This window comes from Natator depressus, chromosome 4 (assembly GCF_965152275.1).
Source record: "Natator depressus isolate rNatDep1 chromosome 4, rNatDep2.hap1, whole genome shotgun sequence".
NCBI classification, from domain to species: Eukaryota; Metazoa; Chordata; order Testudines; family Cheloniidae; genus Natator; species Natator depressus.
Genome location: NC_134237.1, coordinates 138,981,546 through 139,003,765, shown reverse-complemented (window position 1 = coordinate 139,003,765; position 22,220 = coordinate 138,981,546). Strand labels below are relative to the sequence as shown.

Sequence of the window (22,220 nt, the reverse complement as noted above, 5' to 3'; positions counted from 1 at the left end):
TATCACAAGCCTTGCATGTCCAATGAGTCACAGCAGCCATTGTCCATAGGTGGCTGGAGTGTTCTCAGGCAGGCTCACCAGGTGGAGGATAAGCTTCTCTCCTCAGTCGGGGTCTCCAACCTTTTTACACCCAAGATCACTTTTTGAATTTAGGATATACCCTGCCCCTTCCCCGAGGCCCTGACCCTTCCCTGAGGCCCTGCCCCACTCATTCCATCCCCCCTCTCTCCGTTGCTCACTCTCCCCCACCCTCACTCACTTTCACCAGGCTGGGGCAGGGGATTGGGGGTTGGGAGGGGGTGCGGGCTCTCGGCTGGGGCTGAGGGGTTTGCAGAGTGGGCGGGGGCTCTGGGCTGGGGCAGAGTGTTGGGGTGCAGGAGGGGGTATAGGCTGCTGGCTCTGGGAGGGGGATTAGGGGTGGGGGAGGGAGTTCAGGGTGCAGGAGGGGGTATGGGGAAGGGGGTTCAGGGCTGGAGGTTGGGGTGCAGGCTCCCGTTGGGGGATACGTACCTCCATCGGCTCCCGGTTGGCAGCGCAGTGGGGCTAAGGCAGGCCACCTGCCTACCCCGGCCCCACACAGGCACATTGGCACCTCCTCCCCATCACGAGCCGGGCCCCCTCTCCATTCCCCCCCAGCCAGTAGTGCACCACGTAGCCACGCCGCTCCCGGAAGGAGCCGACGTGCCCCCTTAGAAGGGGCACGTGGCACTGCGTGCTGCCCCTCTCTGCAGGCACTGCCCCCGCAGCTCCCATTGGCCACAGCTCCCTGTTCCTGGCCAATGGGAGCTGCAGGGGCAGTGCTTGCAGGCAGGAGCAGCGCATGGAGACTCCCATCCCATGGGGCTACAAGGGTGTGCTGGCCGCTTCCGGAAGCGGCATGGGGCCGCAGCAGGCAGCCCCGCTGCACTGCCGCACCCGGAGATCACAATCGACTGGAAGAATCCCCAGGATCGACCAGTTGATGGTCGACGGGTTGGTGAACACTGTCCTAAGGGCTATTATTTCCACTAATGTCCCACTACCTTGAATAGGTCCTTCACATCCAGCTGTCTAGACGGAAGCATCTTGCCTAGTGGGGGTCACCCAGGTGTAACTAAATTTGGAATACTGGTACATAGTCAATATTTATAACTTCACATACAAAAATGATACATGCACACAAATAGGATAATCGTATTCAGCAAATCATAACTTGTCCAATGACCCCTCACAAGACACATCTTGTACCACATGCAGCTTAATTATGTCATCATCATATTATAATGGTGCCACTGTGAAGAATATGGAGTGCAGTGTCACAGAAGGTAACTGACCATTGGAGCAGCTTACCAACGGTCATGGTGGATTCTCCGGCCCTGACCTCTTTCAGTCAAGACTCGATGTCTTTCTAGAAAGTCCTGCTGTAGCCCAGACAGAAGTTAGGGCTTGATGCAGAAATTATCGAGTGAGCCTCTCCGGCCTGTGTTATCCTGGAAGTCACCATTTGTGATCAAAATGGCCCCGTCAGGCCTTAAAAGTCTGACTATCCTCAAGCTGGGAAGCTGCAGTGTTGCCTGCATCTGGCCTGGATCTCTTGGCAGCAGCAAATGCTGTTTGTTTTTTTTTTGATCAGCAAGATCAGTTTTGGAAACGTGCCCAGTTTCGGTTCCTGTTCATCGTTCGGCTCCTCTGCTGTCGCGTTGCTTGTTTTCATGCCTCCTGCTGAGATCGGCCCAGCAATTAAAGAAGGGGAGAATATCTGCAGCCATCTGCAGCAATAAACCCACAGCTGATTGATACAGGTTCAAGCTTGTTAGTGTATTAAAAGGGAAGGAGTCCTCCGAGTACATGGCATGTAATAAATAGGGCTGTCAAGCGATTAAAAAAATTAATCACAATTAATCGTGCTGTTAAACAATAATAGAATACCATTTATTTAAATATTTTTGGATGTTTTCTACATTTTCAAATATATTGATTTCAATTACAACACAGAATACAAAGTGTACAGTGCTCACTTTGTAATGAAAAATAAATATAAATATTTGCACTGTAAAAAACAAAAGAAATAGTATTTTTCAATTAACAAGTACTGTAGTGCAATCTCTTTATCGTGAAAGTGCAACTTACAAATGTAGAATTATGTACAAAAAACCCCCTGCATTCAAAAATAAAACTATGTAAAACTTTAGAGCCTACAAGTCCAATCAGTCCTACTTCTTGTTCAGCCAGTTGCTCAGACAAACAAGTTTGTTTACATTTGCAGGAGATAATGCCACCTGCTTCTTGTTTACAATGTCACTTGAAAGTGAAAACAGGTGTTCTCATGACATTGTTGTAGCCAGCGTCTCAAGATATTTAGACGCCAGATGCACTAAAGATTCATATGTCCCTTCATGCTTCAACCACCATTCCAGAGGACATGCATCCATGCTGATGACGGGTTCTGCTCAATAACAATCCAAAGCAGTGCGGACTGACGCATGTTCATTTTCATCATCTGAGTCAGATGCCACCAGCAGAAGGTTGATTTTCTTTTCTGGTGGTTCGGGTTCTGTAGTTTCCACATCAGAGTGTTGCTCTTTTAAGACTTCTGAAAGCATGCTCCACACCTCGTCCCTCTCAGATTTTGGAAGGCACTTCAGATTCTTAAACCTTGGGTCGAGTGCTGTAGCTATCTTTAGAAATTTCACATTGGTACCTTCTTTGCATTTTGTCAAATCTGCAGTGAAAGTGTTCTTAAAACAAACAACATGTACTAGGTCATCATCCGACGATTATGCTTTTACATCAAATACATGGCAGAATGTGGGTAAAACAGAACAGGAGACATACAATCCTTCCCCAAAGAGTTCAGTCACAAATTTAATTAACACATTATTTTTTTAATGAGCATCGTCAGCATGGAAGCATGGCCTCTGGAACGATGGCTGAAGCATGAAGAGGCATGTGAATCTTTGTAAAATATCTTGCAACGCCAGCTACAACAGTGTCATGGGAATGCTTGTTCTGACTTTTAATTTTTTTGAATTACTAGCATGAGTTAACTGCGATTAACTGACCGTCCTAGTAATAAAGCGTCTTCCCAGAGTCCTGTGGAAGATACAGACCATCTATTTTCAGATGGATTTGCTGCAAGTTTGAATGAGATCGGCTGGTTTGTTTTTGTTTTTTTTTTAAGCTGGCATTTGCTCAATTGTCCTCCCTCTTAACTTGACACAACTCCCCCTTACCGTGTCTTCAGAAGGCCTTTTGCTAATAGGATCCTGGACCGTAAACCCCTTTGGGGCGGGGGATGTTGAGTGGAATTAGTGCATAGTAGAATTCTTTGGGTAAATGGCACTATGGGCTCATTGTCAGGGATGGCGGTGATTTAATTCCTCCTTTTACCAACCTCAAGAAAGATCCCAGCAGAGTTCGTACTCGGGGCAGGTCTGGGTTTTGGTGATGAATCTGGAGCCGGTCCCTGGTATGGGATGCTGCGTGGTTTATACACACAGGGGGTAGGAGACATGCTTTTCCTAGCCTACAGTTCCTCCTCTCCTGTGCCGTCAGCTCCTCTCCTTTCATTGCAACCCCCTTCTCCTCCAACTCCCCAGGTCCCCGCTGTCCAAGCTCCAGCACATACCGGGCACTTCTGCAGGCCTTCTCGTATCTCCTGAGTGCACGTGCATCGGCCCATCTCCCAAGAGCACTGGCTGCCAACTCACTTCGGGATCCAGTTCAAAACCCTTGCGGTTTATAAAGCTCTCCAGGCACTTGCTCTAGTTGACCTCCAGGACCCCTCTGCTCCCCTAGAAATGGCCTCCCTGACCTGCTATGTACCCTGGTCACCGCTGACCTGTGAGCCTGCACCCCTGCAGCTCCCGCTGTCCGGTGCAGCCCTGGAGCCTTTCCCTCTCACTTCAAATCTCCGCTGGAAGCAGCCGTTCTCTCCCTTGTCGATGCCTCTAGCTTTCTTTCCCTCTGCTGTTTGTTGTTGTGTTACTGTGACCTTCTCAGCCATCTTGGGACAGGCGTATAAAGGGAGCTCTCTAAAACAGGGCTCTGATCCTGCGGTGGGAATGGTTCACGTAGACCCCTACCCTTTCATTGCCACTGAGTTCACTACGGCTGTGCGTGGGGACAGAGGGCTACTTACATTGTAAGTTCTTTGAGACGGGGACCCGTCTGTCTTCGTACAGAGCCTAGCAAAGCGCAGCCCTGGCTCCTAGGCACTACAAATGAGCATAACATCTGGGCAGATTCAATTGTCAGATCGGATTTATGGTTATAGTTTCTGCTTGGACCATTAGGAGGCCTCGCGTTGTGAAAAGTGAGCGTCACTTGCACTTCACAAAAGGAAGAGACACTAGTGCCTAGTAGCACTGTTCTATCGTTTAAAGAATCACAAGAGTGAAACGCATGCAAAGCTGCATGGAAACTATTTTAAAACACCGCCAAAGAGGCTCAAACTAAATGTATTTCTCCTCCCCATCCCCCTCCGGGGGAAGCCATCACAGCTAAACAGCAGAGTAAAAGAGGTTGTTAGAGGCAGACAGGCATCCTGTAAAAATTGGAAGTCAGATCATACTGAGGAAAACAGAAAGGAGCATAAACTCTGGCAAGTCAAGTGTAAAAGTATAGTTAGGCAGCCCAAAAAAAGAACTGGAAGAGTAACTAGTAAATGAGACATATGTTCTTATGACACAAAAATTAAAAGCCAACATTTTTTAAGTACTTCAAAAGCAGGAAGCTTGCCAAACGGTCAGTGGGGCCACTGGGCAATAAAGGTGCTAAAGGAGTGATCAAGGAAGACAAGGCCATTGTAGAAAAACTAAATTAATTCTTTGCATTGGTTTTCACTGCAGAGGATGTGAGGGAGGATCCCACACGTGAGCCATTCTTTTTAGGTGACAAATCTGAGGAACTGTCCCAGATTGAGGTGTCACCGAGGAGGTTTGGAACAAATCAATAAATTTAATGGTAATATGTCACCAGGACCAGGTGGTATTCACCCAAGAGTTCTGAAGGAACTCAAATATGAAACTGCAGAATGACAATAGTAACTGTGGTTTGTAACCTATCATATAAATCAGCCTCTGTACCAGATGACTGAAGGATATCTCATTAAGAACTATTTTTAAAAAACGCTCCAGAGCGGATCCTGGTAATTACAGGCCGGTAAGCCTAACTTCAGTAGCAGGCAAATTGGCTGAAACTATAGTAAAGAACAGAGTTGTTAGACACACAGATGAACATAATTTGTTGGGGAAGAGCCAACACAGCTTTTGTAAAGGGAAATCATGCCTCACCAATCTACTAGAATTCTTTGAGGGGGGTCAACAAGCATGTGGACCCGGGGGATCCAGTGGATATAGTGTACTTGGACTTTCAGAAAGCCTTTCACCAAAGTCAAAGTAAGCTGTCATGGGATAAGAGGGAAGCTCCTCTCATGGATTGGTAACTGGTTAAAAGGTAGGAAACAAAAGGAGGAATAAGTGGTCAGTCTTCACAGTGGAGAGAGGTAAATAGAGGGGTCCCCATAGGATCTGCCCTAAGAACTGCCAGACTGGGTCAGACCAACGGTCTATCTAGCCCAGTATCCTGTCTTCCGACAGTGGCCAATGCCAGGTGCCCCAGAGGGAATGAACAGAACAGGGAATCAAGTGATCCATCCCCTGTTGCCCGTTCCTAGCTTCTGGGACCAGTGTTGTTTAACATATTCTTAAAGCCCTGAGTTGTCTCCACTTTGGCACTCCTCTTCTCTGTGCCCATCTGTTAGACTGCCAGCTCTTTCCACTGTCTCATTCTGTGGCTTGTACAATGCCAGATACATCATATATGATCTGGAAAAAGGGGTAAACAGTGAGGTGGCAAAATTTGCAGATGACACAAAATTACTCAAGATAGTTATGTCTAAAGCAGAGTGCAAAGAGCTACAAAAGAATATCAGAAAACTGGGTGACCGGGCAACAAAACGGCAGATGAAATGCAGTGTGATAACTGCAAAGTAATGCCCACAGAATGGTTTCCAAACGATAAATACAAAATGATGGGGTCTAAATTAGCTGTTACCACTCAAGAAAGAGACCTTGGAGACATTGTGGATAGTTCTCTGAAAACATCCGCTCAATTTGCAGTGGTTGTCAAAAAACCGAACAGAATGTTAGGAACCATTAGGAAAGAGATGGATAGATAAGACAGAAAATATCATAATGCCCCTATATAAATCCCTGGTACACCCACACCATGAATACTGTGTGCAGTTCTGGATAGCCCTCTCATAAAAGATATATTGGAATTGGAAAAGCTATAGAGAAGGGCAACAAAAATTATCAGGGGTATGGAACAGCTTCGGTATGAGAAGAGATTATAAAGGCAGGGACTTTTCATCTTATAAAAGAGACGACTAAGGGGGGATATGATTGAGGTCTATAAAGTCATGACTGGTGTGGAGAAACTGAATAGGGAAGTGTTATTTACCCCTTCACATAACATAAGAATCTGGGGTCACCTGATGAAATTAATAGGCTGCATGTTTAAAACAAACATAAGGCGTGACTTCTTCACACAGTGCACAGTCAACCTGTGGAACTCCTTGCTAGGGGATGTTGTGAAGGCCAAAAGTATAACTGGGTTACAAAAAAGAATTAGATAAGTCCCTGGAGGATGGATCCGTCAATGGCTATTAGCCAAGATGGTCAGGGATGCAACCCCATGCTCTGGGTATCTTTGACTGCCAGAAGCTGGGACCGGATGACAGGGGGACCACTTGCTAATTGCCCTGTTCTGTTCATTCCCTCTGAAGCATCTGCACTGGCCACTGCTGGAACACAGCACTCTGAGCTACATGGACCCTTGGTCTGACCCAGTGTGGCTGGTTTTATGTTTGTTAACCCTCCCTGCCCATCGTGTTAGAAATGGGAAAAGAGCCTGCAGTTCCTGTGCTTGTTAGGGAAAGGCTAATGTAGTGCCAATCTTTAAAAAAGGGAAGAAGGAGGATCCTGGGAACTACAGGCCGGTCAGCCTCACCTCAGTCCCTGGAAAAATCATGGAGCAGGTCCTCAAAGAATCAATCCTGAAGCACTTACATGAGAGGAAAGTGATCAGGAACAGTCAGCATGGATTCACCAAGGGAAGGTCATGCCTGACTAATCTAATCGCCTTTTATGATGAGATTACTGGTTCTGTGGATGAAGGGAAAGCAGTGGATGTATTGTTTCTTGACTTTAGCAAAGCTTTTGACACGGTCTCCCACAGTATTCTTGTCAGCAAGTTAAAGAAGTATGGGCTGGATGAATGCACTATAAGGTGGGTAGAAAGCTGGCTAGATTGTCGGGCTCAACGGGTAGTGATAAATGGCTCCATGTCTAGTTGGCAGCCGGTGTCAAGTGGAGTGCCCCAGGGGTCGGTCCTGGGGCCGGTTTTGTTCAATATCTTCATAAATGATCTGGAGGATGGTGTGGATTGCACTCTCAGCAAATTTGCAGATGATACTAAACTGGGAGGAGTGGTAGATACGCTGGAGGGGAGGGATAGGATACAGAAGGACCTAGACAAATTGGAGGATTGGGCCAAAAGAAATCTGATGAGGTTCAATAAGGATAAGTGCAGGGTCCTGCACTTAGGATGGAAGAATCCAATGCACCGCTACAGACTAGGGACTGAATGGCTAGGCAGCAGTTCTGCGGAAAAGGACCTAGGGGTGACAGTGGACGAGAAGCTGGATATGAGTCAACAGTGTGCCCTTGTTGCCAAGAAGGCCAATGGCATTTTGGGATGTATAAGTAGGGGCATAGCCAGCAGATCGAGGGATGTGATCGTTCCCCTCTATTCGACACTGGTGAGGCCTCATCTGGAGTACTGTGTCCAGTTTTGGGCCCCACACTACAAGAAGGATGTGGATAAATTGGAGAGAGTCCAGCGAAGGGCAACAAAAATGATTAGGGGTCTAGAGCACATGACTTATGAGGAGAGGCTGAGGGAGCTGGGATTGTTTAGTCTGCAGAAGAGAAGAATGAGGGGGGATTTGATAGCTGCTTTCAACTACCTGAAAGGGGGTTCCAAAGAGGATGGCTCTAGACTGTTCTCAATGGTAGCAGATGACAGAACGAGGAGTAATGGTCTCAAGTTGCAATGGGGGAGGTTTAGATTGGATATTAGGAAAAACTTTTTCACTAAGAGGGTGGTGAAACACTGGAATGCGTTACCTAGGGAGGTGGTAGAATCTCCTTCCTTAGAGGTTTTTAAGGTCAGGCTTGACAAAGCCCTGGCTGGGATGATTTAACTGGGAATTGGTCCTGCTTCGAGCAGGGGGTTGGACTAGATGACCTTCTGGGGTCCCTTCCAACCCTGATATTCTATGATTCTATGATTCTATGAATCAAGGAATGTGAAACGTCAGTGACTGACTGAGAATTGTTTATTTCCACTTGTCTTTCTAACCTTTATTTTTTTCTCCTTGGAAACATTGTACTAAATCCCCGCTTCCACAGAGCGGATTAGCTTCTAGACAATGCTGTGTTTGCACCTCAGGAAAGAGACTGCCAAACATTTCATATCGGCTGCAATCTGCTGCTTTCTATGTTAGATGCAGTCACGCTTAAAGGACCTGACCCTCAGGCGGTGTAAATCAGTGTGGCTCCGTTGAAGTCCATTGATTTACGCTACCTGATGATCTGGCCCAAAGTTCTCTGGCATTTTCTAGTCCAAAAGAGAACTTAGCTGGATTCCTATAGTGTGGAAAAGCGGCGTAAAGGAAAAAGAAGATTTCATATGTAGCTTTCAAACCCAGCTGCTCAGAGTGGGGTCAGAATGACTTCACGCTACATTTATAATTTATTCCCCTGTTGCAAAGTGGATAATAAGTTATTGGAAAAGGCTTTGGGCTCATGCTACAGGGCAAAGAATAGCAGTGTAGATGTTCCCACTTGGGCTAGCCCCTGGGCTCTGAGACCTGCTGAGGGGGGTGGGTCTCAAAGCGCTGGGCCCGATCCCTGTCTTCACTGACGTTATTGGACAATCGCTTGCTGTCATTAGTGGCATGGGCATGGGCCCACTGGGAATAGGATTGTCGCTGCCTTGGTCCTAATGGAAAAGCAAACTAGTTAAATGCTTTTTTGTGTGTTGGTTTTTAATTAGAGCAACAGGAATGTGTATAATGAAATATCAGATGAATGTGTTGATTCAACACTGTTGATGCTGTCAACTTAACCACATGGAGCAGAGAGGACTGATAAGCCTTTTAGACACCTGAACTCACTGGGGACTATGCTGCACTTCTCTCTGTGTGGCTAGGGCCCAGGAAATAGACTTCACCCTGTGTGACTTTGGGCTGGTCTCTTAGCGCAGGTCTATGCTTAAAACATCTGCCAGTCTAGTAACAGCAATCATAACTCCATGCAAGGGAGAATATAAGGGGGTTGCCTGTAACAGTAGGGGGCTGGAGATCCTTTCCATATGTTCCCAATGTCAGTTACAGGTGTGATATTTACATATATTTATTTCTTATGACATTACCATGCTGGTGAAAGCCCTACTGTAAACGCAGTTATGCTGGCACGAAGGTGCTTTTACCAATGTAGCTTATTTCAGCAGCATGAGATTCACTGGCAAAAGTGCTCTTCTGCTGGTGTGCACTGCAGCTCCGCTTGCAGGGTTTGCTGGCATAGCCACAACCATTTTTCTAGCGTAGACAAGGCCTTCGTCTCTGCACCTCAGCTCCCCGTCTCTGAAAAAGGGATAAGAATCCTTCCTTTGTCCGCTTTGTCTGTTTCGGTGGTAAGATCTTTGGGGGCAGGGACTGTCTCTTGCTGTATGTGTGTAGCACAGTGGGGTCCTATCTCGGTTGGGGCCTTGAGGTTCTGATGTACTGTTAACGTCTTTGTAAACTATTTCACTTTAAGGCTTTCAGGGCTGAAAAGTTGGGGTTGGAAAACTTCAGGGGCAGCATGGTCTGGTGATTGGGGCCTGGGACTGAGACCAAGGCCCTGGTTTCTATTCCTGGCTCTGCTGTGGATTGGCTGGGAGAAATTGCTTATCTGTTCCATGCCTCAGTTTCCGCATCTGAAAAACAAGGGTACAGATCAAGTATCAGGGGGTAACTGTGTTAGTCTGTATCCACAAAAACAACAAGGAGTCTGGTGGCACCTTAACGACTAACAGATTTATTTGGGCATAAGCTTTCGTGGGTAAAAAAACACTTCTTCAGATGCACTATATTTGCCTTTTTCCAGTCGTCTGGGACTTCCCCCGATTGCCATAAGTTTTCAAAGATAATGGCCTGTGGCTCTGCAATCACATCTGCCAACTCCCTCAGCACCCTCGGATGCAGCGCATCCATCCCCATGGACTTGTGAACGTCCAGCTTTTCGAAATAGTCCGTAACCTGTTCTTTCACCACTGAGGGCTGCTCACCTCCTCCCCATGCTGTGCTGCCCAGTGCAGCAGTCTGGGAGCTGACCTTGTCTGTGAATACTGAGGCAAAAAAAGCATTGAGTATTTCAGCTTTTTCCACATCATCTGTCACTAGGTTGCCTCCCCCATTCAGTAAGGGGCCCGTGCTTTCCCCGACCACCTTCTTGTTGCTAACATACCTGTAGAAACCCTTCTTGTTACCCTTCACATCCCTTGCTAGCTGCAACTCTAATTTTGCCTTGGCCTTCCTGATTACACCCCTGCATGCTCTAGCAATATCTTTAGACTCCTCCCTGGTCATCTGTCCAAGTTTCCACTTCTGGTCAGCTTCCTTTTTGTGTTTAAGCTCACCGAGGATTTCTCTGTTAAGCCAAGCTGGTCGCCTGCCATATTTACTATTCTTTGTGCACATCGGGTTGGTTTGTTCCTGCGCCCTCAATAAGGCTTCTTTAAAATACAGCCAGCTCTCCTGGACTCATTTCCCCCCCATATTAACTTCCCAAAGGATCCTGCCCATCAGTTCCCTGCCCAGCCAGCTCCTGACAGGGTACAGCAATCACTGCTTCTTAATGTGTCTGTGGCTGATCTGGATGTGGAGTGTTTGGTATAAGCAGGTGCCTCTTATGTCCCTTGACACCCAGTCTCTCCCTCCCGATACCCTCCCCCTCCCAAAGCTGGTTGGGAAACTATTTGTTGGTGGTGTGACAAAAGCAATTTTTTATCATTGTTGTCAAAAGCTTTTCTTTAGTGTTTCAAGGTTTCATCAAACCCCCATCTTGGTTTTTTGGCAGAGTGGATTGATTTTTAATTGCTGATTTTAATTGGCAGGCAGGAAACTATTTTAATCATTTTAATTCAGAGGACTCCTGATAAATTGGAGAACTGAGCTACAGACAAAGTGAAATTCAACAAAGACAAATCTAAGGTGCTACACCTAGGGAAGAAAAACGAAATGCACAAATACAGAATGGGGGATAACTGGCTTGGCAGCAGCACGGCTGAGAAGGATCTGGGAGTTGTGGTGGATCCCAGCCTCCACATGCGTCAGCAATGCGATGCTGTTGCAGAAAAAGCAAATGCAATTTTAGGTTGCATTAACAGAGGCACGGCATGCAAGTCACAGGAGGTGACAGTACTGCTCTGTTCAGCGCTGGGTAGGCCTCAGCTGGAGCACTGTGTCCAATTTTGGTCACCAATGTATAGAAAGGATGTAGAGAAACTGGAGAGTATCCAGATGTGGACACAGATGATCAGAGGGATGGAATGCAATGCAAGGCGTCTGAGCAAAGACTGAAGGAACTGGGTATTTTGATTTGGAAAAGAGGAGACTACGGGGGGACATGACAGTGGCCTTCAAACACTTGAAAGGTTGACTTAAAAAAGATGGAGAAAAGTTGTTCTCTTTTGCCACAGATGGCAGAACGAGAGGCAATGGGTTCAAACTACTCGTGGCGAACGGGGGAAGTCCCGGATGACTGGAAAAAGGCTAATGTAGTGCCAATCTTTAAAAAAGGGGAGGAGGAGGATCCTGGGAACTACAGGCCAGTCAGCCTCACCTCAGTCCCTGGAAAAATCATGGAGCAGGTCCTCAAAGAATCAATCCTGAAGCACTTACATGAGAGGAAAGTGATCAGGAACAGTCAGCATGGATTCACCAAGGGAAGGTCATGCCTGACTAATCTAATCGCCTTTTATGATGAGATTACTGGTTCTGTGGATGAAGGGAAAGCAGTGGATGTATTGTTTCTTGACTTTAGCAAAGCTTTTGACATGGTCTCCCACAGTATTCTTGTCAGCAAGTTAAGGAAGTATGGGCTGGATGAATGCACTATAAGGTGGGTAGAAAGCTGGCTAGATTGTCGGGCTCAACGGGTAGTGATCAATGGCTCCATGTCTAGTTGGCAGCCGGTGTCAAGTGGAGTGCCCCAGGGGTCAGTCCTGGGGCCGGTTTTGTTCAATATCTTCATAAATGATCTGGAGGATGGTGTGGATTGCACTCTCAGCAAATTTGCGGATGATACTAAACTGGGAGGAGTGGTAGATACGCTGGAGGGGAGGGATAGGATACAGAAGGACCTAGACAAATTGGAGGATTGGGCCAAAAGAAATCTGATGAGGTTCAATAAGGATAAGTGCAGGGTCCTGCACTTAGGATGGAAGAATCCAATGCACCGCTACAGACTAGGGACCGAATGGCTAGGCAGCAGTTCTGCGGAAAAGGACCTAGGGGTGACAGTGGACGAGAAGCTGGATATGAGTCAGCAGTGTGCCCTTGTTGCCAAGAAGGCCAATGGCATTTTGGGATGTATAAGTAGGGGCATAGCGAGCAGATCGAGGGACGTGATCGTTCCCCTCTATTCGACACTGGTGAGGCCTCATCTGGAGTACTGTGTCCAGTTTTGGGCCCCACACTACAAGAAGGATGTGGATAAATTGGAGAGAGTCCAGCGAAGGGCAACAAAAATGATTAGGGGTCTAGAGCACATGACTTATGAGGAGAGGCTGAGGGAGCTGGGATTGTTTAGTCTGCAGAAGAGAAGAATGAGGGGGGATTTGATAGCTGCTTTCAACTACCTGAAAGGGGGTTCCAAAGAGGATGGCTCTAGACTGTTCTCAATGGTAGCAGATGACAGAACAAGGAGTAATGGTCTCAAGTTGCAATGGGGGAGGTTTAGATTGGATATTAGGAAAAACTTTTTCACTAAGAGGGTGGTGAAACACTGGAATGCGTTACCTAGGGAGGTGGTAGAATCTCCTTCCTTAGAGGTTTTTAAGGTCAGGCTTGACAAAGCCCTGGCTGGGATGATTTAACTGGGAATTGGTCCTGCTTCGAGCAGGGGGTTGGACTAGATGACCTTCTGGGGTCCCTTCCAACCCTGATATTCTATGATTCTATGATACAGCACAGCAGATTCAGATTAAATCTCAGGACAAACTTCCCAACTGTAAGAGCAGTAGGACAGTGGAACAGATGCCTACGGAAGTTGTGGAAGCTCCTTCACTGGAGGTTTTCAAAAGGAGGCTGTAGCCGTCTGTCTGGGATGGGTCAGATACAACAAATCCTGCATCTTGGCAGGGGGTTCGATCAGATGATCTTTGCGGTCCCTTCTAACCCTATGCTTCTATGTTTTTCCTTTTTACTTTTCTGTTATTTTCCTAAAGAAAGGTTGATTTTTTTCATTGGTTGGTAGCCATTAAAACATGTTGATTTGCAACTAAATGGAACCTTTACACTAAAATTGGTGTTTCCTTTTGCTAACCAGGAGGCGACACTATATGTATTGCTTATATAAGCAGTTATTTAGCTTGACTTACATTTATTCAGATTCTTAATTTTTAATATTTTATTCTGTTAGGAAATGGTGAATGATGCCATTCTTATTTACTATATGATTAATTTGATTGTGATTGGTTCAGGCTCTATTTGGATTGACATTCAAATTGTATGTAAAATGCACAAAAACAGCATTTAATTTTTTTAAATTAAATTACCTTAAATGAGCTGGTACCATAAGCAAAAAAAATTATCAAAACATGGTTTGCATTTAAAATAAATTGATTTATTAAACATAGGAAGTATTATCTGTAGGAGTAGTATATTGAATTGATTTGTTTTCAGTTATGTCTTTCATGATTTTAGAACTAGTAGATCTCATCCTCTAACACCTTGTTTTTGGTTCATAGATTGGAAGGGGAAAACAAACTTTTCTGCTTTTACAACTCCGAACTGGTTTCTTAACTTTGTATGAACTAATCATTGAACTGAACTGGGTGGACAAGCTGAAGTGAAGAAAATATTTTTTCTGTACCCCCAGAAGAGACTCCTGCTTTCAAAAGCTCGTTAAGCACGTCAGCAAACTGTGGTTCTGGGTCTTAGCCAGTGACTTCCACCAGTTCAGTGGTTTGACTTTCTTAACACTTGGCAGCAAACGTACTGATGAATATTTTTTGTGTGTGTTTAATTTAAATGATTTTAATAGATTATTATAAGTTTAGGCCTTAACGTAGGTTTTGAATTTCAAATTTAATTTTAAATAAATTTATTTTTTTAAAGTTAACCAGTATTTCATTTAAATAAAAAACCCTATTAAAAAAAATCATTTTTTTTCTTTAAGAAAGAACCAATTGATTTCTGTTCTTGGTTTTTGAACACCAAAAACAACAACCCAAAATTTACAGTTTAAAATAGAAGAATTTTGATTTTTGGTTGTGCAAATCCAAAACACTTTGTGTTTTTTAGGGTTTTTTGGCAAAAACATGAAACTTTTTTTTGACTAGACCAGAATTTTTTTCATGAAAAATTCCATTTTATCAAACAAAAAAACTTTTTGATCAGCTCTGCCCTCCTTCGCTGCTTTAGGTGCCATCACTGACTTAGGGTGCGTAGGGCAGAGGGGTTGGATCAGGGCCTTGCTGCTGTGACTTGCCTAGTAGTGGAACCATTGTTTTCATGTCCTCCAGGTCTCCTGCACCTTGCTGTATCACACCCCTCCCCATTCCCTCTCCCAGCTGTGCCATGCAGCGCCCCCACCCCAGCCAGGGAACATCAGTGGAGGATTATCCTGATGTCTGAGGAACCCACCCCAGCAGCAGATCAGCCTGGGGACTTTCCCTGCACCCCCAGTAGACTCTTTACCTGCAGAGCTGCCTTTTCTTTGTGGCCCGTTGGCAACGATCTGGGATATGAAAGAGAAGCACGTGCCCCATGCTCATTCTTTCTTTGGCCTCCAACCCAAGCCCCGAGCGACGCTTTGCCCTGGTACAGTGCCGTTCGTCAGACACCCTCAAAGCATTGCGCCCACATTTGTGAAGCCGTCCATCTCCAGTTTCCAGGTGGGGAAACCGAGGCATGGAGCAACAAAGGCCACACTGAGTTGGTGGAAGAATCGGGATGAAAACTCAGAGCTTCTGGCTCCCCAGTCCCTCCTTCATTTATTTCGGGTGGTGTCATTGTTAAGGCACTGGACTGGGTGTATGGAGATCTGACTTCTATTGCCTACTCTGCTCCATGTGACTGTGTACCTCTGTTTCCCCTCTGTGTGATGGTAGTAATAATCCTTCCCTTCTCCTCTAGATTTATAAACTCTCCAGGGCTGGGACTCTCTCACTAGGTGTTTGTACAGCACCTGGTGCAAGGAGGCCCTGATCTCAGTTGACTACGGTAACACAAAGAACTACAATGACCAGCCTGCCCCTCAAACTAGCTTTGATTCCTGTGGATTCAGTTCCTGTCTCGCTGGCACCTTGTTATTTTAATTCTGTGGTCGGTGTTGTTGCTGCAAAGTGTTCAGTGCGATGGCAAAGGTGACCCTGCAACGTGTGTCTTTCCCCCCTTCCAGGTAGGGTTTCTGAAGATACTGCACAAATACGAAATCACGTTTCTTCTGCCTCCCATTCAAAGGCTGGGGAAGGACGTCTGTGCCATTCCACTTCCAAACCTTAACCTTAAAGTCATCAGCATCACACCAGTGGCTGAAGGTAAGATCTGCCCCTCCGGCGCCGCCTACTGAGGTTCAGAAGGGCAAACGTGTTTACTTGACGGTAGTTTTATTTGTATAGACCCTGTGATCCGCAGGTGCCCTGAACGCCTTTCTTTCCTTAATGCCCCCCGCATTCCAGGTGACTGTTAGTTGCTCCTGATTGGGCAGGTATTGGGGTGCCAGAGGCGTGTACGTGTGGGGTGGAAGAGAAAAAGGCATCTGCCCTCCCTCTCCTTCACTGTGGCTTGGACTCTAGGTGAGGACTCTAGATGTGGGCTGACTCGAGGGCTTGAGAGGAAGGGGGTGGGGCAGCACAATGACTTCGTAGAATGACGGGATATCAGCATGTGACGTGCCAGCTGTAGGAAGGCGTTAGGGGAGGGCACACACTCAGCCGGCCGGTGGACGATTTCATCCTCCCAGCTGGGCAGCAGCTTCTTCAGGTGGCCAAAGCCTAGCAGCAGCTATGGAAACCAGGACGAGCGGTAGAATTCCTTCGAAGGTGTCGACCAGCATGTGGACAAGGGTGATCTAGAGTACTTGGATTACAGAAAGCCTTTGCCTAGGTCCCTCACCAAAGGCTCTTAAGCAAAGTAAGCAGGCCTGGAAGAAGAGGGAAGGTTCTCTCATGGATCGGTAAGTGGTTGAAAGAAAACCAAAGGGTAGGAATAAATGGTCAGTTTTCAGAATGGAGGGAGGTAAATAGTGGTGTCCCCCAGGGGTCTGTTCTGGGACCAGTCCTATTCAACATATTCATAAACAATCTGGAGAAGGGGGTAAACAGTAAGGTGGCAAAATTTACAGATGATACGAAATTACTCAAGACAATTAAGTCCAAAGCTGATGGCAAAGAGTTACACAGGGATCTGGCAAAACTAGGTGACCGTGAAACAAAATGGCAGATGAAATTCGATGTTGATAAATGTAAAGTAATACACATTGGAAAAAAAAATCCCTACTATACATACAAAATGATGGGGTCTAAATTAGCTGTTGCCACTCAAGAAAGAGACCTTGGAGTCATTGTGGAGTCATAGTTCTCTGGAAACATCTGCTCAAAGTTCAGTGGCAGTCAAAAAGGTGAACAGACTGTTGGCATCGTTGGGAAAGGGATAGGTAATAAGATAGAAAATATCATAATGCCTTGATATAAGTCCACGGTACTCTTACACCTTGAATACTGTGTGTAACTCTGATCGCCCCATCACTTGAACTAAAGGAGTAACTCTATCAGCTGACAGAAACAGTAGGTAGTTATCCTCTATTGGACTAGCCACTAGAAGGGGACATGACACACTTGGTTAGCATGTTATGCTTGTTTGGGGTTTATAGTTTTTGAGGAACACAATTGAATAAGAAAACACTACACAGGGTTATCTGTGTTCTTACCACAAAAGGAATAAATTCTGTTTTCAAGATTTTTGGGCCAGTTCTGATCTTGGGGGCCCAGGTGTAACTTTGGAGCAACTCCCAGTGTGGGCAGATTTACACCGAGATCAGAATCTGACCCTCTTCACCCTCCTGTCCCTTTTGTTGTTTTGAACTAAACATACTTTTAACGTGGTGAGAGAGGGCATTTGGAACTGACTGTAGCCCGATAACTAGATGTCACCCGAGTTCTGTAACATTAGCAGTTGAAGCCCATCGTGTTGAACCTATGCAAGTATCTGCCATTGTGGGTCGACGCACATTGCCTCTTTGAAGTGAAGCCTGATTCTAGCATTAATTTGTTCCCAGCTGCAGCAAAAATTCTGGAGGGTTGGGCCATATGGTGGAAACCCGCACAAGACAAACACAATCTTTTGTGGGTGTCCTTCGTAAGTATCAAGTTCTTCCATACAATGACAGCATGTTGCTCTGTGCACTGAGTCACGGTAAGCAGTAGGCGCTCCTCCCTGGGTGCTGACTTATCGCACGCTGCCCACACATCAACGTGCAATAATAGTGAGTGTCCTTGAGTCTCTTGTGTCAGTCACCCGATGTGGGAGTGTGTTTCTGCCTGTAGAAAAGGCATTTCTCCTCCAATTCCATTGCTGATTTTAACCTTCTAATCTCATTCCACAAGTGGTGATCAGGAAACTCATTCTGTTGGTGCCTGTGAGACTTTACGCACCGCTTTGTCTTTGCCACTACAAATCAGGAGGAGGCTGAAAACTATGGTGACTATTATTAATTAGTCTGCATTCCGTTAGCCCCTAGAGGCTGCAGTCAGGGGCCCCAGCTGCACAGCCATGGAGGGAAAGGACAACTCTTGCACCAAAGAGCTCAGTCTTGCATTATGACTACCTGCAGCAGGGGGATGATACAAAGAGAGGATGGAAGGCAAGACAACAGTTCAACAAACTGCACAGTAACCAGTAACCACAGCTCATGGCCTGCATAGTGTGGCCAATTGGCGGGGTTTGTTCCTCAGCACGGCAGAGGTGAATCTTAAGGAGGGATTTTTGCAGGGAGGATAAGGTGGTGGCTTTATGGATTTCTTTTTAGGGAGGGAGGGAGTTTACCCCCTACATAAGGGATATTCTGGGAGGAACTGGGCAGGTGTTTGAGGAAGAAGCTGATTTGGAAACAGGTCTGCTCCAGTCTGGCAAAGGTCCATCTAGCCCAGTGTCTCGGACAGCGACCAGCACCAGATGCTGCCGAGGAGGGTGCAAGAACCCAGCAGCAGCAGCTGTGGGATAATCGGCCTCTTGCGTTAGGTCTCGTCCTGATCTCTAATAGCCACGTTGGCTTAATCCTGAAGCGGATGCATGGTGGGTGCCAAAGACTGCCAGCTCTGACGGAGCGAAGTGGTGCTAGAGTTCATACACTTTCCAATGCAGAACGCTGCTTTCTGTCTCTAGAAAGCAAACCCAGGGCCAATTGGTGCCAGTCAAACGATCTGCTTTAGCTAGCCATAGAATAGTTCTGCATGTGGCACCGAATATCCCTCCGTCTCCCTTCGAAAGTCACCGGGACAGACAGACAATCTGGGGGTTAAAGAGGGGAGGGGTTATCTCCTTGGATGTGTGGCTGCCTGCCTGAAACCTCCACCTCTGCCGGGCCCTGCTGCTGGGTTACTGCAGCGTTTGGGGCTCCCCTGGCAGCGTTTCTGTTCTCTGCACCGATGTGATGGGATATGTGACAGTGGCTGGACTGTTTCCAAACAGATCTTGTTTTCCTCCCACGTGTGTATAAATGTCCAGTAAGTACAAGATCTCATTTCAACTAGTGCATTTAGCTGCTGGGTTTTTTAACCACAGACGCCTTGCCTTCTGGAAATTTACTAAGGGACAGGATGTGAATTTGGGCACAGATCTGGAGCAAAGGGTGGGGTGTAAATCGCACTGCCCAAGGAGGCAGGGTGGCTCACTGACACCCCTCTGCATTGTTCCGTCCCTGCTTGTAAGTAGATGGGTAGTTATTTGCTCCTGACCTATACCAGCAGTAAATTAGTAACCCCGCATTCACTCCCCTGATTGGCTCAGCCACTTTGGCCAGTGAGTGAGAGCTCCTGTCCCTTCCTGGCCCATCTGCTTTAGGAAGTGAGTAAATACTTACTCTTCCATGCCTGGACCCAAGAGCCAGGTCTCCCATAAAGGATATGGGGGGGCGGGGTGTTCTTTCTCCCTCTACCTCCCTTGCATGGGTACAATGTCCAAGACACAATCTAACCCTGAGCTGTTTGCTGCTTGCGTCCTGCAGCAATGAGTTCCGTAGCTTGTTAATGGCATCTGCACAGTTCTGGGAATAAGATTTGTTAGTGGAGTAATAACTGGTTATCTCTGTTGTGGTGATGCTAAAAGCTCCCCTGTCAAGACTAGGGCCCCTTTGGGCAGGGTGCTGGGCATGCACATGGCAAGACACAATCCCTGCCCCAGGGAATTTTAGTTTCCAGTTTCTAGATTCTTTCTGCCTCTGCAGCTGCAGAATGAACTGGGACATGGTCATTAACCCTGGCTATAACATCTTTCATTTGGGGTGATTGTCCTGGATTTTAATTAGCTGCAGAAAGAATCCCGGTGTTTCCACTGGATTCTAACAGTGTAAAAAGCAGGTCACAGTTTGTGCCGTGGCTACTTTACAGCAGTCTCCTCAGTAATGGATGCCCCCGGGATGGGAGATGGATTGGGAAGGGGGCTGTAAACAGAAGGTACAAGGAGGTTTGACTATTTATTTTGCAGTGAAATCTCTCTCTTCTCTTCTGGACTTTGACCCTGTTTTGGGCCCTGCTGCATGTGCTGGGAGCTGATAAGTCTGGACTGGAATGCCTGCAACCCAGCACTCCCACCCCTAAAACTTTCTGGGGCTGATATAGATGACATTAATTTCTAGTTTCCCAAAGTGATTTTAAATTCCTGGTGAGTCATTCCTTCTCTGCCTTTCTTAGCTGTGACAGTCCAAATTCATCCCCAGTAAGGTAACAATCGGCAACTCAAACCTTTGCCTCAGGCTAAGCTGCCTCCCAGGGTTCCTCCCTCTTCAGTGCTCAGCCCACACCCTCAATCTTCTCTCCCCAGAGAGCCTCTCTCATCTGCTTCTGAGCCACTTAACCCTTTCCTAGCAGATTCCACAGCAGCTAATTGTGTGGGAGGAACCTTGCCAGCCCATTACACGGACCCGTCAGATTTTGTGGGGTCATCTTGTGTGGGTTCTGCATTTGGGGTGCACTGCTTGAATGATCGGAGTTGGTCGTGGAGCTGTCCAGTCCTGCCCCTCCCTAGAGGTGAAGTTCAGGGCTCCATCCACACCATGCAGAAGCTCGGTCGCGTGCTCTCTCGCTGTGTGTGTGTGTGCGCGCGTGCGCCACATTGTAGCAATTGCTGGCAAGGGGACCTGTTGTGCCAATGACCTTTTCACACTCCCCAGGCAGATGGAGGGGAGACCGTGCAACAACACAGCCCCCTCCCTCGCCCTGTGCTACCCCTTTAACAACTGGGGGAGGAGGCTGAGCTCCCTTCCCCATGCAGCAGCTGTGCACCCGCTGCACAGGGGAGACCTGGCCTGGGTCCATGGAGAGGGTGGGAGGTCACTTGCATCTGTTCTCGGCTCCATTCTGGCCATCTGTGTGATCTGTCCATGAAGGCATGCCCGTGAGGTTGGCCTGATCGTCCCCTGGACTGGGGACTCCAGCTGGGACCCCACCTTTGACGTAGGGCCGAGGGGCTTGTGCTGCCCCCCAAGACTCTCACCTCCTTCTTGGGCCCCCAATTTGCATGTGCAAAATGCCAGGCCTGGGGAAGCTGAGCGTGCAGACCCTGACTCACGTGCACTTGAGTGGTTTTGCACGTTCGTGTGTGTTGCTGCCTCTGTCACTGATCACACCCCAGTCTGTGTCAATGTCACTGGTTTTACCCCTGTATCTTCTCTCTCTATTGTTAAATGAAACTTACATTGGGAGTCTTCATCCTGTCTGTCTTGGTGTGTTTCCCTCTCCCTCCAGCCTCTCATCTCTTGTGTCAACCCCACCCCTTTTGTTCTCACTCCTGTGTTGCAGGGTGCTTAGGTTTCCTTCTATCTTTTTCTCCCCTCTTTAGTGTCCCAGCTGCCAGGTTAGCTGTGTAAATCCGGCTGGGCTACATTCTGCTGCCGCAGTGTTCTGCTTTGGCGTGTCCTTTCCTGCCCCACCTCTTGTCCAACCTCTTCTCACCTGCACTTGTTTCTGGTTGAATGACTCTGAGAGACAGTGCCGAATTCCGCCCCGCTCCGGCAGCTTTGTGGGCAGGTTCTCTGACACACCAAAGCATTTCAACACTCAGAGCTGGAAGAGACTGTTCTAGGATCATCCAATTCATCTCCCTGCCTGTACTGGATAGTTTCCTACCCATGTACTTCCAGATACTTGCATGGGATCCTACTAATTCTTTGTACTGATAGCCCTTCTGTACCATGGATCTCAAAGCACTTGACCAAGTACTCCGGGGTGTAGCATTCCTCACCATAGCATTTCTGTGCCAGAGGTTAGACGCACCAGGTGAGCCCATCTGGTGATCCGCGTACTTGTTTTTCCTTTATCCCCCCAGTGCAGGAGTCAAGACATGGCGTAGGGAGTCTCTTAGCTGCTAAATCTCCAATTCAGATCCAGTCAGCAGGAACTGGGGGTTATTCCCTGGCTCACTTAGTTTGTGTGAAATGAGTTGGTGGGGTCACAAATTGCTCATAAATTCACTGCCAGCGCCACCCAGTGTTGGGACAGAAGGCACCCCTCAAGGAGAGAGGCGGAGGGATTTTTGGGGCTGTGGCTGATGTGGGGGGCATCGTTCGTTGACCTGCCCCAATGGCATAGCCAGAGAAGTGAGAGCAGAAATCAGAAAGCAAATGTTAGTGGGTCAAAGCGACAGAGGTGAGAAAAACAGTGTCTGCTCCGGCTCTGACCCACTTCAC

General features: G+C 47.2%; 1 protein-coding gene across 3 annotated transcripts in view; it reads left to right on the top strand.

Moving 5' to 3' along the window:
- Positions 1-22,220, top strand: part of ADISSP (adipose secreted signaling protein) — a 142,492-nt gene that overhangs the window by 78,051 nt on the left and 42,221 nt on the right. For all 3 annotated transcript variants that reach the window (XM_074951978.1, XM_074951977.1, XM_074951979.1), the window contains exon 4: positions 15,717-15,855. In XM_074951978.1, coding sequence (XP_074808079.1) covers positions 15,717-15,855 — 139 coding nt within the window. The remainder of the gene's footprint in view (positions 1-15,716; positions 15,856-22,220) is intronic.